This window comes from Telmatherina bonti (genome assembly GCF_933228915.1).
Source record: "Telmatherina bonti genome assembly, chromosome: 6".
In the NCBI taxonomy this organism is placed as follows: domain Eukaryota; kingdom Metazoa; phylum Chordata; class Actinopteri; order Atheriniformes; family Telmatherinidae; genus Telmatherina; species Telmatherina bonti.
The window spans coordinates 26,388,972-26,405,384 of NC_136624.1; the positions used below are offsets into that span (position 1 = coordinate 26,388,972).

Here is a 16,413-nt window from a genome sequence, read left to right on the forward strand (position 1 = left end):
GCTCTGTTTCAAGATGAGCACCCAAGATCAGTCACTAGATCAGAATATAACCAAATGTGATGTTTAGATAGATCCTATACCAAATGTCATTAGTAAGGTGTTTGTAAGAAATCTGGTCAGAATTATGCAGATTTTTTAATAAAGGCCACAAACATTAGTGAGGCAACAACAAAACGTGAGCTATGTATGTGTCAAGTTTCTGATAGCTCATTTAAAAACAAGAAAAATAAAGAGATTTTTATTTGACAAAATACATTAATGAAAGGGAATATTATACTTCCTGAAAATGGATCCTGAAGGCAGCATGTATACTGTAAGTAGAAGAAGAAGAAGAAGAAAGAGCTTAGACTCCAAATTCACCCTTGAGACACACCACAACAAAAAGGGTGGTGATGATGAGGAATATTCCCCTGTAGAGACATTAAAAACAACTTTCCTGCCAAATAAAATTTAAACCACTATAAAACTGCCCCTTGAGGACCAACAAAATAATTTCCCCTTTTCAACTGTTTAAAATCACTATTTCACTCAAATGTTTATCACTGTGCGAGAACTGTAAAACAAAGCTCCTTATTTTAGGGCATGTCAGCGTAATCTTTAAGCAACAAAGTGAAGGAAAGAGCATTTGTGAAATGCCCAGTGATAAAACACCAATTTTCTTTTACAACTGCTGTGTAATGACAAGACTAAGTAAACCTTTTCTTTACCTCATACACTCTTGTGGAAGGTTAAAGTGGGACTTGAGCGATAACATGTTTGGTTAAATATAACCTCTTTTCTGTTTTACATCTATCTCACTTTCAAATAGTAGGGGTGGGAAAATCGAATCAAAAAATCGAATATCGGGATTTTTTTTGCTTCACAATTTTAAAATTGATTTTTTTTTTTTTGGTTACAAAATCCTTTTTTTTTCTTCTTCCAAATAAAAATAATCCATCATAAAATTTTTGTCATTTTTGTTTTGATTGATCTTTTTACTTGTTTTGTTGGGCATTATAGCAACAGAATGATGGTCTGGCTACTGTTGTTTTTTCCTAACTGAAATCAATAAAAATGACGAACAAAAAAACAAAACCTTTATACATTTTTTTGTTTGTAATCTGCAAAAATCAGCAATATTGAAGAATTGTAAGAATTGCAATTTAAGTTGAATCGGCACCCAAAAAAAAAAAATCGGAATCGAATTGAGACAAAAGCATATCGTCACAGCCCTATCAAATAACACTTTTTCTCTTTTGATCCCTTCACATATAAAGCTGGCAGCTCTCATGCACACAGCATGCACACATTTAAGCTTTTGCTTTTAAGATACAAGGTGTACACTGGGTAATTCTGCTCATGTGATCAATCATTCTGTTTCCCTGTGCAGACTGTACCTCATCAACTCACCTGTGGTGAGAGCAGAGAACCTGCGTTTTAAAGAGGAAGGTGTGCGAGACGTGTTGAAGGACGTTTTCTTGCCGTGGTACAACGCCTATCGATTCCTGGTGCAGAACGTACAAAGGTTACAGATGGTATGTTCAGCAAAGTCATAGATGCTGTCCTCCCCAAACTGTTTGTCCTGAAGAAAAGTGATGGCAGCAAATATCAACTAATAAATTACTGGGTAATCAGTGCACCAAATGTGGTTTAAAAGAAATGGTGAATCTATGTTTCAACAGCAAAAGTAATAGCTTTAGCTAATTTTCTATGTGACAGTTCTACTGTTGGTGTTTCAGTGCATTTAGAAAATCTCTTTTCAATATTGGAATGTTTTCAATTCACTAAATAAAATTTATAATGGGTCCCAGATCTGGACAATTTCTGAAAGGTAACAAAACTTAATGTGCTCTTCTGTACATGTGTCTTGTTAAGAGCCACTTGATGAATAAAAATCCAGGACGAGAATTTTTTTATTGCATGTCATTTTTACAAAAATAGCATGCAGGAATATTTTCACCAAGTGGGATCAGTAAAAGCAAACATGCAGCTAGATATAGCATGTGGCTTCACTAAGTCCAAGAAAGTGGACCACATCAATCCAGTTCTGAGGTCTTTACACTGGGAGATTTTATTAAGAGAAAGGCTAAAGGCCTCATTCTGAATTCATTTTGAGTGATAAATATTCATTTTTCCTCTTTTGTTGTTTGTTAACTTGACAGGAGGATGGGATTCAGTTCCTGTACAATGAAAACACCCTGAAGCAGAGTGATAACATCATGGACAAGTGGGTTCAGTCCTTCACACAATCCCTCATCCAGTTCTTCAAGGCTGAGATGGACGGTGAGGCAGCCATGTTCCTGTCCAGTCTTATTGCTGCCCTGCAGTAATGTAACAAGAATTTACTGCCACCTGTATTATTTTCCTCTGGCTTTTGTATCTTTAATGTCTTGCAATTGTATAAAAACAGACAGTAGGGACGCACTTCAATATCTGCGGCTTTAGTACCAGCCGATACCGATCCAGATGTCTCGTTTTGCACCCATCCTCGAAATACGAGGCTAGAAAACTGTCAGAATCTTCATAAATAAGTAGGATATAGTAGTTTTGGTGGATTAGTTCATTACTGTGACAAGCCACCTATATGCCCAAAATAAGGTTTTATTGCCAAGATGATGCCAAATTTGGATTTGAAATAGCATGCATAATAACTTTCCTAAAAATAAATAATTAAATAAATGTTAAGTAAAGTGGAAATTTTTAAATAAAGGAAAACAAAAAAAAGAGAATACAAATAATGGTTGTTATAACTACTTAAATTTAAAGTAGCTATAATTGCTCATAGCAACACTGATTATAATTTTAAACCCTAGAAATAATCAAGTAAACATTCAGGAGAGTTTACTAAGTGAACTGCTTTGCCTCAGTCACTGACTGGAGCCAGGCATGGGAGCCATCCTACTGGGTGATGCAAAGTCTGGTGGGGTTCAGGACATATGGCTCCAACCCCATCTTATAAATGGAGGATACCACTTTCCAATATTCCCTCCTCTGGTCCAGCACCTCCAGGAGTACAGGTAGTCTTCACAAACTTTAAATAAATGATGCTGGTAAAGCAGCGTACCAGATCAATAGTTCACCTGAAGCCTCTTGCAGAAATTGCAACATGAACTGCGTATATTATGGGCATTCAGATCTCTTGGAGAGACAATCAGTGATACACTGCAGCCTCTGCGTCTCCCCTCCAGGTCACTTAGCTTAGCCTTTAACTTCTTGTTATCAGTGTGAAGCTGAGTGCATAAAGTTTCTACCTCCTCCAGCCGCTGGTGAACAGTTTCAGCATTTTCTTCTAGTGACAACCGTCTGTTGTGGTGGCTAGTGATGATCGTTTGTTGTCAAATTTGTCATTAAATTCATGGAAGGATGTCTTGAGCTCCCATAGCATGGCTGATCTGTGGCCAGCTTGGAGAGCTATAACGTCACATGAACATTTGTGTTGGACTTTCCATCTGGTTTAGCGATTTTCAGACCCATTGTGAGCATTTAACCCAACTCTTAATGTCTTAAACAATAAAACTAAACAAGAAATAAAAACTGGTATCTGTACCAGTACGTCCTTGGCTGACATTTTGTATTTGTTGCAGCTTATCGTCTTTACACTGTTGTGCCTCGCCTGGTGAAGTTTGTGGACATGCTCACTAACTGGTATGTCAGGACCAACCGACGCCGCCTGAAGGTGAGAGAGTACAGCTCTAAATTTATGATTGTAAAGTCTTAAAAGAAAAACATGAGTGGAAGTATTTTGTATTTCATGAATCAGAAATATTACAGCCGAACATAAACTAACACTGCATGAAACACACAGAGGAAGTCGTCCTGTTGGAAACCATAAATTCAAACTTCTCTGAAGTGACTTTATCATGTCCTCCAGTTTTACAGCAGGGACTTTGTGTTCCTCCCTGTGAATCTTTGGTTGACTTTCACTGGTGGTTTGTACCTGTAGCGGCATCTCTACATTTTTACATGCCATCAGGGAAAGGACTTATTGATGTGTGTGTGTGTGTGTGTGTGTGTGTGTGTGAACTTTATAGGGTGAAAGTGGCACTGAGGACTGCCTGTGGGCGCTGGAAACCCTCTTCAGCGTTCTCTTCTCCATGTGCAGGTTGATGGTGAGTCATTTAGTTTTATGTCCAACAGAGATGGAGAGCAAAAAGTGACGGGAAAATTTTCATCTGGTGAGGTTTTGCTTTTGTGTGCATAAGAGAAGTAAGGACTCGATGCTGGTATGCAAGAGATGTGTTTGTGTGCTCACACAGTCATGAATAATGCATGAACAGTAGGAGTTTTTATTTATAACACGTTGAAGATGTTTGCATGTGAGGCATGAGGCACGCTAAGAGGCAGTTAGCCTAGCAAAGATCAATACAGATCCGCTGTGAGCTATACAAATTAATTAGCCGTGGTTGAAATGGAGGAGAATTGCATTAGAGGAAACCTCACAATGGCACCATTCTGTTTCAACTTTTGCACCTATTGATTGGAAAAAAAGGCAGAAAAAACATGCCTCAGACTTTCAGACCTTTTATGTCAGAAAATGTAAATTAAGCACAATAACAATCTCCATACTTCTAATCTCTCATGTTTACTTGCTTTTTCCTCTCCTCCTCAGGCTCCCTTCACACCCTTCATTACAGAAATGATGTACCAAAATCTGCGGCACCTAATTGACCCTGCCTCTGTTGAAGAGAAGGACAGCAGCAGCATTCACTATCTCATGCTGCCTCAAGTCAGGTTAGAAAAACGTATTCAAGAGGATGTAGTGTGAAATGACTTGGTGTTATAGTCATCATTGGTACTTTGAGCCAAAGTTTTGTTTTCTCTAAAGTGGAAATTTTGACATTTACCCAAAAACCCGTAAAAAGGGGGGGGAGGGGTCTGTAAACATTAAGCCCACAAATGTGTCTTTTTAATTAAAAGGTGTTTATTTGCAGGGATTTTGCCCATGACAAGGATTAAAGGTGAAAACATTTATAACAGGTTTCACCTGTTAACGATATCACCAAACCACAACAGAGTGATATATTATCCAAATCAAGAAACAACCTCATAGAATACTTTCCAGGTTGACAACCAAAGCAAAATGTGGCAAAGTGAGCAATCAACACCCAGCTGTCCTCATTGTCGATTAGCCTGCTCCTTATAAAGGCCTGACAAGATGGGTCCGGCTGGGAAGGATGAGGAGTCAGCCAATCCTGGACAGGGGATAGTGCAGCCAGCCAGCCAGCCAATCACAGGAACGGAGCAGTGCAGCCAGTTGTGGGAAGGAATTAAGACAGCCAACCAGTGGTTTAGAGGGGATCGCGCAGTCAGATTTACATGAAGTGGCTGAGGAACGTAACACCCACAGAAGATGATGTCACTAGCCCATTTCTGTAAGCCCCAAGTAGTCAGATAGTGATTTATTTTGGATAAATTTCTAATGATCATTCTGTCTTGTCAGTCATTGTTCTATTAATAAGCCTCGTTTAAGGACTCTCCTGTAGGTCTAATTTTTCCTCTATTTTTACAAGTGAATTAAACAAAAGTTAAAGGGGCTCAAATCATTGTTTTTGACAAGCAGTACTCTACAACAATAATGGCAAATTCCCAACCGTATCATAGTCCCTTTCCTCAAAGGATATCCACTCTTTATGTGGAGTATAAACAGGTTCAGCCACAGTACATGGCCTTACTTTGTCCAGCTGTACAACATTCTGAACTACGCAGAATAAAGACTTTTGAGGCTTTGGAGGCCACAGAAGTGAGAATATGACTGTCAGGTTTGACAACAGATTTTCTCTGTGCCCACTTCTGCTTTTCCTTAACTCCATCCATCCATCCATACGATGGAATACGATACATTCTCTAAACCTAAAGTAAGTTACTTCGTCCGTCTCTTTGGAGAGTTACAGGAATTTGTCTGCTCACGGCAGAGTGTGTGTAGTACTCTGACAGAACTGCATTGACACTGTCGGGATTGTCTGCTCTGCAGAGTGGATAGTGCTGATATGATTTTATTTCCTTCGCTTCATTTATGCTGGTAAAATGTGTGGCTTGGCAGCTCATCAGTTTTTAAGGAATGCCTGGGAGGAATATCTAATTACCCAAACTTAATTGCATCATATTTAACTATTAAAAAAGTTCTGACATGATTAAACATGGTTTAAATTTTTTGCATAATATAGAATAGTTTGTGTAATGATTCATATAATCTGCTCTGTCACTTATGCTGCCCCCAGTTCTGCTGCTTTATAAGCCACTTGTCCTTCCTGCTGTCAGATGGGACTATTTTACCCTCCTCCCGAAGGTCAGCATCCAATCAGGCGATGGGAACAGCTGCTCCTCAATCACCTCATTAAATGATTGGCTGTCACTGCTGTCCCTGCCCTGTCATTTTACTCCACTGTTGTGTGCATATTCTGAGGAACACACAGTTCAAGTAAATGAGAAAAACCAATGTGCCAGGATGCTCGTGCACTCTATGAGCTCACAGTCTGTTTGGGCTGATCAGTTTTAATTTGCATTAAGAGTTGGAGGTCTCAGTGAACCCTATTAATAGATGTTCCTAGAATAAATTTAAGGCAAATGATAGTTTTTAAAAGGTTGTCTGTATTCATAAGGAGTACAGCCTCTCCCATGCTTTATTATCCTTTTTCTCAATACATGACTGATCTTAATTTTTGATTTACTTCTAATAAGAAGGTGAGGATTACAGTCCCTGAACATAAATGGTATACTGAGTAAAGCTTAGCAAAATGTGTCTGTCTTGTCATATCAACTACTTTAGCTTTAACAAAACACAGCCATTGTTTATGTTGTAACTTGGGATAAAATGCATTTTAACACCAAAATCACTCTTGACTAATAATAATGCCTCAGATATGGTGATACTGCTAATTAATATGGTGCTCATAACCTCATGCATGTGTTTCATAGGGAATGCTTTATTGACAAGCGTATAGAGAGTGCCGTGTCTCAGATGCAGTCTGTGATTGAGCTGGGAAGAGTTATTCGAGACAGGAAGACCCTGCCTGTTAAGGTATTTCACCATCTACTCATATTTTACGCATATGTTTTCAAGTGCTGCAGTACTATATGATGTAGAATCAGACGAAGCAGCTTTCTGTCATAGTTCACTTATTATATTTGTCAAAGGAATTCTACAGAAAAAATTCTGGTAAAAGGATTTTCAAAAACAAAGTAAAACCAGACCTGATCTGAAATCATGTTATCAGAAATAGAACTTTACAATTTATGTATGAGTTGTTAGTAAACTGCACATTTTTGTTATTTTAAAAATCTGTTTTGTTTACAATAAATATTCAGCGGTAAAACGTCTTTTTTTTTGTACAGACTGTTTCACTTAAAATAGTTCAACTGTCACAGGTGTATTAAAAAAAAAAAGGGCTACATTTCAGGAAGAGGAATTTCTGCTTTTGTGCACGTTCAGCAACGCACAGTTGCAAAATACACCTGAGCTTAACTCCATACACTGAAATACTTGCTGATTTATTGCGTGTCATGTCTTCAGTGTTATAATGATGAAACATGCTTAACTTATATTGTGCTGCCATAATCTGAAATATTAAGAATATCATCTGTTTTAGTAAGTTCAAACTCACTAAAACTGAGTAAATTTGAGAATAACTGAGGCCAGGATTGGAGCTCATATTCTTAAAATTTCTGAATTACAGCCGTTTTATTGAAATACGTCAGGTAAGAAGAGGAACATAAGTAAATATATATTATTATGTTGGTTTATTGTTTTAAATTGCTCTTCAAGAGCTGGAAAATAACTATGATGCTCTCCATTAAAATATAGTCACTAATTAACATGTCAGCCAACTTTGCATGTTTGATTTTGTGCTTAAAGTGTTGCAGCTTTTTGCTTTTTGTTTCAGTACCCATTGAAAGAGGTGGTGGTTATTCACCAAGACCCAGAGGCCCTGAAAGACATCCAGTCCCTGCAGAAATACATCCTGGAGGTAAGGAAACCCTTTCAAAGTGCTCGTCGGCGGAGGATTTTTTTTTTTTTTTTATCTTTGTCCTACGAAGTGTTTTTCTGCAATCTTTTTGTGAGAGTTATTTACTTTCAATGGTACTATTAAACTCTCAGTTAAAAATGTAACATCACCTAAAACCACGTTTACACTCCAAAGCCACTTCAGCTGCATGTTGACTCAGTGGAGGAGGCGAACATCAGAGGTGGTTCATCTTCACACGCTGCTTGTATCCCTCAGCTGTAATTGAAATTTGTATGCCTGTTTGGTTCGGAAAAAGAGCATGAAGCAGATGTCTCGGAAAATGGTTTCACATTTGATCTACCCCATTTGACAGACTCTTCAAATGCAGAGTGCTAACAGGAACATTATGGGGGGGGGGGTTTTCTACCAGTGAAAGAACTACATTATTACTGTTAATCTGTGGGTTGACAGCAGTGATAATAAGGTCATCTTTAGTTTCAGTCACATATACCTTTCAGAGGATTTCTCAGTACAGTGTGGAGTTGTGTAAAAGTGTTTTATTTCACTCAGACTGAACGAGGAATACTCAGACTAATTAGTCTGCAAGGTAGTACTGCTAAGACAAAGTTTATGTGTTTTAAGAAACTTGAGTTCTTCAACTTCCTCTCACCATTGCTACTGAATTCTCTTGTGTCCCAATCTGAAAAGAAACTTGTCTCAGATGCAAAGTTGATTCCTCCTCCTAATCTCATATGAAGGTGTTGAGGAATGTTGAAGCAACCTTTACGGATTAAGGGACAGGTGGCAAAAAGGCTTTTGTTGCAACCTGCTGTTGGATGCTGTGAGCTTTATCTTTATAGAAGCCACTTCTTATCTGTTACTATGTTTGGCTTCTAGGGGAGGAAACATTTAACCTTACTAGTCTCTTGCTACCCCCAGTAAACAAGGTTTATCTGATCAGAATTGAGAATAGCCGAGGTCTTGGAGCTCAGATTGTCTTTGTACATTGCCATATTTATTTGGATTCTTTGAGGATTATCTTAAAACTATTGCAAAGTAATATTTTGACAAATGAGAATAAGACAAAGAATGTAGTTTAACTTTAAGCTCTATTGATCTGCTTGGAAAAAAGAAGAGCAATGTGTGTATTATGTGGTAGTCATATGTAACACTGGTATATTTGATCAATTTAACAACTTTAACTTTGAACTTTGGAGAGACAGAGCGTTAACTTTGAAAACGTACTGCATAAATCTAAACCCAGCTTAATCATATTGCAGCAAATGATAAATTCACTCCTGACAGATGTAAACTCTGAGTAGCACAGCGTGTTTTATTTGATTCTTGAGTCAAAGCAAGCTGTTGTTAAAAAGCCACGATGCTAGTTGGGAAGCGATCAGCTGCAAAGTAGGTGTGTTCTTGCCATCTGAATTTTTAGCTTTGCATAGCTTTCCCCCACTAAAGTGACTGTTGGCATCTCTCTGACAGTAAAGTCTCCACTGAGTTGAAGATACTCTGCAGAATATCAAACGAGTCAGTCCTTCAACAGACCAAAGCCTCAATTTACTATTGTACACCATCTTGTGTATTGCCCAACAAAAGCATGTATTTATCTTAGCCAGGTTAAACCAGGAGAGGTTTGAACAATGGCCTTTTTTTGCAGAGTTTGTTCTTCCTTTTATGCATCAGTTTGCTCTGTGTACAATGGCTTACTCCCACTATCCAGAACCATGCATGTTAGGTAGGGTTGCACCGATCCACGTTGTGCGAGTTACGATACAATACCGATATCTGAAATCTGAATATCTGCCGATAACAAATCTATTTATGAGCACATTATTGTAACTATGGTTGTTATTGCTGTTATAACTGTGTAAGATTTCATTAGGTTGTAATAGATTACCTATCCTTTCTGAAGTTACCTCACCAATACATGTGGCTCACTGACTCTTGACTTGTGGCTTGTGAAGCAGCCACTGCCTTTCTGAAAATGCAATCTAAACAAGTCATAATGATCCTCAACAGTGCAGATCTCTCCACAAACAAGAGCTGCATGCTGCTTGCGAAAACTTTGCTGTCGAAACGGCCATAACCGCCACCTGTCAGACATGCCAGTTTTGGCTAATTTCAGCTGCGCCGAAGTCTGACAAAGAGCTGCTCCGTTGGTAGCTCCGTATATATATTGAAAAAGAACACCCGCATTCCAGAGGCATTATTGTATTTTCACCATATACTGATGTATGAGATTGCCATTACTCCGTGCAATATTTAGGATAATGATTCCTTGCTAAAAAGCTAACTGTTACTGATTTGGCAACATAGCATGATATGTAGCGTGGGAACACTTTTTTTGGGGGGACGGCTTGCTGTCCTCTTGTCTTTGTACATTGAGTGCGGTTCTTGTTGAATAAACAGTGAGGATCACTGTTTTAGTGTAACAAAAATGTCACATTTTAACATTCACGGCATTTATTTCTTTTAAAACATGTCCGAAGCATGTCATCAAACACATCTGCGCTAGCTAGACTAGTGTGGTATCGGTTGTGGTGTCTGTACACTTTTATTAATACCAAGTACAAGTACACACAATTGGTATTGAGCATCCCTAATGTTAGGTTAATTGATCAGTCTAAATTCTCCCTAGAAATGAATGTGGATGAATGGTTGTTTATCTCCCAGTGTTGGCCTTGCAGTGATCTGGCAACCTGTCCAGGATGTACCCTGACTCTCGCCTGGAAATGCTCCAGCCCCCTCAAATCCTGAATTGGATTGAGCGATATAGAGAATAAATGAATGGGGTTATTTTTGTTCAATCTGTTCATTGATTGAAACCTGAAAAAATATACTAGGTTGGTGGTGGGTAGTTCAACTGGGTAAGTGGATGCCAAGAAGCTACAGGTAGAATGTGCAGGTCTGAGTCCTGGCCTGAGGCCCTCTGCTGCATGCCACATGTCATTCTCTGCCCTCTCTGATTGTGACACCCCCCCCCCCACCCCCTTTCCTTTCAAACTACTGTCAGATAAAGGGCACAATAGCCCAAAACATCCTTTAAAAAAAATTAATGAATAAACTGGGTCATAAATTTCATCCTCACATGGCCTCTAACTTTATTCTCAGCAACTGCTGTAGTTTGTCTCTGCTCTTAGTCAAAAAGTAAAAAATGTCAGAGCTCAGCCTTAACCTGAACAGTGTGATCGACTGAAAGAAGTGGATGGCAGGTCTGTGAGTGCAGCTATATTTAGCATCACCATTGCTTTACTACATATGATTGAATCATGGATTTTTTTTTAGGCTGAAAGATGAAACATTGCCTCAATAGGATGGTTGGCCCTTCGGAAATTTCAGATGGCCTTTTTCATGAGTGACTTGATGCTAACTGAATGCCTGCCAGTGGACAGCTTGTATATTAGTCTTTATAAATCATGCTCAGGGAAATAAAAAGGTTTTAATCTATCCTATACTGTATGTCACTTTGACTTCCAAGGTTAAGCAGCTTTCTTTATTTTTCTGTTTAATATTGATGTGTGACTGTGTGTGTGTGTGTGTGTGTGTGTGTGTGTGTGTGTGTGTGTGTGTATATATATATATATATATATATATATATATATATATATATATATATACATACACACACACACACACACACACACACACACACACACACACACACACACACACACACACTACCGGTCAAAAGTCACTAATTTATCATAATTCAAGTCATCTAAGTCCAACAAATAGCTTCAAATGGTACAAAAGTAACTGGTAAACTGCCAGATTACAACAAAAAAATAAGGTTAACCAAAATTTAAAAAAAATGTATTATGCAAAAAGTCCTTATTCCGGGACCAAATTATTTAAAGCTTTCCTGCAGCAATAAAAGATGATTGCCCCTTTAAATCTAATGCTAATTATTATTACAGGTGTTCCAACTTTGCTAGATTACTTACAACCCTGTCTGTTTGCATAAAAGCAGTGTTTGAACACATTTTGGTACCATAACCTGATGAGCATCAGTTGAACAGTTTTGTACTGCAGAAAGTGGTTTTTTGCTGCAAAAATGGCAAGAAAAAGGCAATTAAAACCAGAGGAAAAACAGACCATAATAACACTTAAAAAATATAGGCTTGTCCTACAGAGAAATTGCAAAGAAAGTCAAGGTGTCAGTGAGTACAGTTAACTGCACCATCAACAGGCAGTCAGAAACTGGGGCAAGCTCGGACAGGAAAAGGTCCGGCAGACCCAACGCCACAAGTCAATCTGAGGACAAGTTTCTGAGAGTTAACAGCTTGCGTGATAGGCGGCTCACAGCACAACAACTTCAAGCGCAACTTAATGATGGTCGAACTAAACAAGTCTCAGTTTCAACTGTGAAGAGAAGACTTTGAGCTGCAGGTTTAACAGGACAAATTGCAGCAAGAAAACCTTTGCTAAGACGTCAAAATAATAAGAAGAGGCTTGCCTGGGCAAGAAAACATTCCAATTGGACAATTGAATACTGGAAGAAGGTATTATGGACTGATGAATCAAAATTTGAAATCCTTGGGTTATCACGCAGGATCTTTGTTAGGCGTCGAGTAGGTGAAAGGATGGTTCCACAGTGTGTGGCATCAACTGTCAAACATGGGGGAGGAAGTCTGATGGTCTGGGGCTGTTTTGCTGGATCCAGTGTTGGTGACTTGTACAGAGTGTGTGGCACCCTGAACCAAAATGGCTACCACAGCATTCTGCAGCACCATGCAATACCCTCTGGTATGCGTCTACTTGGTCAGGGGTTCATTCTACAGCAAAATAATGACCCAAAGCACAAGTCCAAGCTATGCCAGAACTACCTGAAGAGAAAAGAGGATGCCAGGATGCCTCCTGGACGCCTCCCTGGTGAGGTGTTCCAGGCACGTCTCTCTGGGAGGAGACCCCGGGGAAGACCCAGGACACGCTGGAGAGATTATATCTCTCGGATGGCCTGGGAACACCTCGGGATCCCCCCCGCAGAGTTGGCAAATGTGGCTGGGGAGAGGGAAGTCTGGGCTTCCCTGCTTAGGCTGCTGCCCCCGCGACCCAACCCCGGATAAGCGGCAGAAGATGAAGATGAAACAATGCCATGAGTGTGTTCAGCTGTTATATCTGTCAAAGGTGGCTACTTTGATGAGTCAAAAGTTTGAAATAAATTTTGGTTTATGAATTGATTATGTACTTTCTTTTTTGATTGTTAGTACTATGCTTTAATTTCAGAATACAATGAGACATTAAACTGCACAAGTTTCAAGAAAAAAATTGAAAAATTTGGGTGTTCTAAAATTTTTGACCAGTAGTGTGTGTGTGTGTGTGTGTGTGTATGTATGTATGTATATACATATATATATATACATATATATATATATGTATATATATATATATATATATATGTATGTGTGTGTGTGTGTGTGTGTGTGTGTGTATATATATATATATATATGTATGTGTGTGTGTGTATATATATGTATGTGTTTATATATAATTTTTTTTCTGCCTATCTGCTACCTATTTACCTATAGTAGAAGGACTTTAAACTATTGTGTTGCTGTCTTAAGGAAATATTTTTTCATACTTTAACTCAAATTTCTTTACTTTTGCTTATGTTACTATAATAAATATCTATAAGACTGTTGTTAGTACCTCAACCACTGTAGACTCAGATGGGTAATTTACTGTTTTGTCCTTACTTGGAATTTTAACAAGCTGAGGAAAACGCCACTTGAGAGATGGTCTTTGACTATGCTATATTTTTCCTTTAACCCCATAGGAACTTAATGTGCGACAGTTGACACTTTCAACGGACAAAGACAAGTATGGAATCCGTCTGAGAGCTGAGCCAGACCACATGGTGCTGGGCAAAAGATTAAAGGGGGCCTTCAAAGCTGTCACTGCTTCTATCAAGGAGCTCACCAGCGAACAGCTAGAGACCTTCCAGAAGACAGGTATTCTGAGCAAAATCTTGAATATAGGCTTATTCCCAACCTTTTTATGAGAATTCACACCACAAAAATATTGCTGCAAAATAAATCCTTATTCACTGTGTAATCTTAATTACTTAAATGATCTCTGCAACTGTAATCAAATATTAAAGTAAAGTTACTGTATTTTTTTTAAAACACTATTTTCTCATAATTTTTCAATTATTTAGTAAAAAAAAAAATGCAGCAAAGGATGTGAACACAGAAATTAGCCACCTCACATGGCTGTGATGCTAGAAGGTTGACATAATTCCTGTCATTTTCTTCACATCGTATTCATTCGCACCCCCTGCTTTGTTTACTTGTCAAGGCCAGATTTCTCTGCAGGTTTGTGAAATGATAGGTTATCTGGTGAACTATTATGAGGATAACATGCCATATCAGTTTAATGATTGGTTATGTTTTTCAAATCAAAATTCACACATAGACCAGAAAGAAGATGACGTATGAAAGACAAAGGCTCTCTGAAGAAAACTTTTGTATGAAAGCGAAACACCCATTGATGCAAGACTTGGAAAGTCCATCAATAAAAGTATTGTCAGTACCAACAATATCCTGGAAATGGGGTTTCACAACCCCAAAATCAATGATCCTCTCCATTTACTATGGTGTTCAGACTTTTTTCTCTTAACTAGATTTATAATTAGATTTCCTTGATTTATTTTTCATATGATAAAAATATGCAGTTAAAACTTGATCCTTTTTTTGTTTTTTTATAAAACATTGAAAGCTCTGACTTTTACCATTTTTTTTGGTCTTCAATTATAAATGTTGGTTCATGGAATTTTCACATCATCACATTTGGTCTTTATGTTTTATACAGCATAACCTTTTTTATTGAGCTGAACTTTAATGTATATAACTGCATTATAAGATACTGTGCACCCTTTTTGCAGTTTCCAGCAATACCAGTATTGGTTTATTTTGACCAGATTTCAAAGATTTTTTTACCCTTATTAATAGTTTAAACCCATAAGGGAGGAAAACAGGGTTCTGGTTTAAAAATGTCCAAACTTCCCTTCAATCAGTGGGCTGTGATGCTGCTTAACAAATTAGCAATTAAAGGGCAGTCAGTCAGTGTAAACAGTAAATCCTCCAAATATACTCTCTCTCTCTCTCTCTCTCTCTCTCTCTCTCTCTCTCTCTCTCTCTCTCTCTCTCTCTCTCTCTCTCTCTCTCTCTCTCTCACACACCCATCCTCACACACACACACACAGTCAGTTTATTCTCAGAATGCAATCAGAGTTCAAGCTGGGATCAAAGCAGTGCAAGGTATCTCGTCTGTCCAATTATAGAAAGATGAGGAGAGCCCCCAACGTCTCTGGGGAAGGAAGCAGCCGAGGTCAGCTGGGTTGTGGGAACTTCAGATTTCCAATCACTCTGATGTTTGAAGTCCAGCCAATTGTAGGGAAAAAAGAAGCATGAGCGATGGAAGGGGGAGATAGATCTGGTAGAAAAAAAATGGTGGGAAACATACAGATGAAAATATATACAGCATACCAAACTAAAAGGCAAAACAAAATAGTTGAGTGTGTAAAAACAGAATGGAAAGTGTTAAATTAATAATGCAATGACTTATTAAGGATCCATACACAATGGACCAAATATTCTTGAGACATTACTGTAGGGACCAGTCAGGTGAATATGTGGAGTATGACTAAATATCCGTTTTCATAATGAATATTAAAAGGGGGAAAGAAAAACAAACATCATCCCACATTTAACCTTTAAGCAGTTTTTGTTTCACATTCTAAGACTCCATTGAAGCTTTTACCAATTTAAGTTAGGAGGATGACTATTCGCCAAGAGGATGATTGTAGTTTTGTGGCTACTATTCCATACCTACCTTTGATCCAACTATGGCAGAGAAGATGGAAGAAATTGGGTGATGGCAAAAGATGGGGGGGGGGGGGGGGGGGGGCACAGGAAATCAAAGCATGGAAATCTCAGATTAGAGAGAAACAGTCACTGTTGAATTGAGCCTGCAGGTGTAGAGAAGTGAAAAGGACAAAGCAACATGGTCATGGCTTTTAGTTAGAACACAGTCATGGCTAATTGCTGCCAGGGGCAAAATAGAGATATGTTATAGGTAGACAGAGTTTTCTGTTATGTTACAGCTCAGATTTTTAAATACTTAAATCATACAGAACACTTAAAGCCCTTTATTTATTTTGTTTCATAAGAGACACCGAATAAATTTAATGCATCACATTTACCTAAAAACATATTTCCATCACTGTCTCTTGTTGTCTGGTTAATTTTAAGGATCCATCATTGTGGATGGGCATGAGCTTCACGAGGAAGACCTGAGGCTGATGTACACCTTCGATCAAAGCTCTGGCTCTGCTGCACAGTACGAAGCCCACTCTGATGCACAGGTAGGCTTGGATTTAAAACCCAGTTTTTAACGCTCCAATGCTGATGCATGGTAATGCTGATACCTGGAGAGTTTTTAGCTGTCTTTAAGTTTTCTGCGAGTTATACGATGGAACAAGCAT

The 16,413-nt window shown here is 38.4% G+C and overlaps 1 protein-coding gene across 1 annotated transcript in view; it reads left to right on the top strand.

The window, feature by feature from the left end:
• Window positions 1-16,413, top strand: part of iars1 (isoleucyl-tRNA synthetase 1) — a 57,804-nt gene that overhangs the window by 29,930 nt on the left and 11,461 nt on the right. The window contains exons 19-27 of the mRNA XM_079242508.1: window positions 1,370-1,514; window positions 2,142-2,262; window positions 3,564-3,655; window positions 4,011-4,088; window positions 4,589-4,710; window positions 6,895-6,997; window positions 7,860-7,943; window positions 13,705-13,879; window positions 16,181-16,293. Coding sequence (XP_079098634.1) covers window positions 1,370-1,514; window positions 2,142-2,262; window positions 3,564-3,655; window positions 4,011-4,088; window positions 4,589-4,710; window positions 6,895-6,997; window positions 7,860-7,943; window positions 13,705-13,879; window positions 16,181-16,293 — 1,033 coding nt within the window. The remainder of the gene's footprint in view (window positions 1-1,369; window positions 1,515-2,141; window positions 2,263-3,563; window positions 3,656-4,010; window positions 4,089-4,588; window positions 4,711-6,894; window positions 6,998-7,859; window positions 7,944-13,704; window positions 13,880-16,180; window positions 16,294-16,413) is intronic.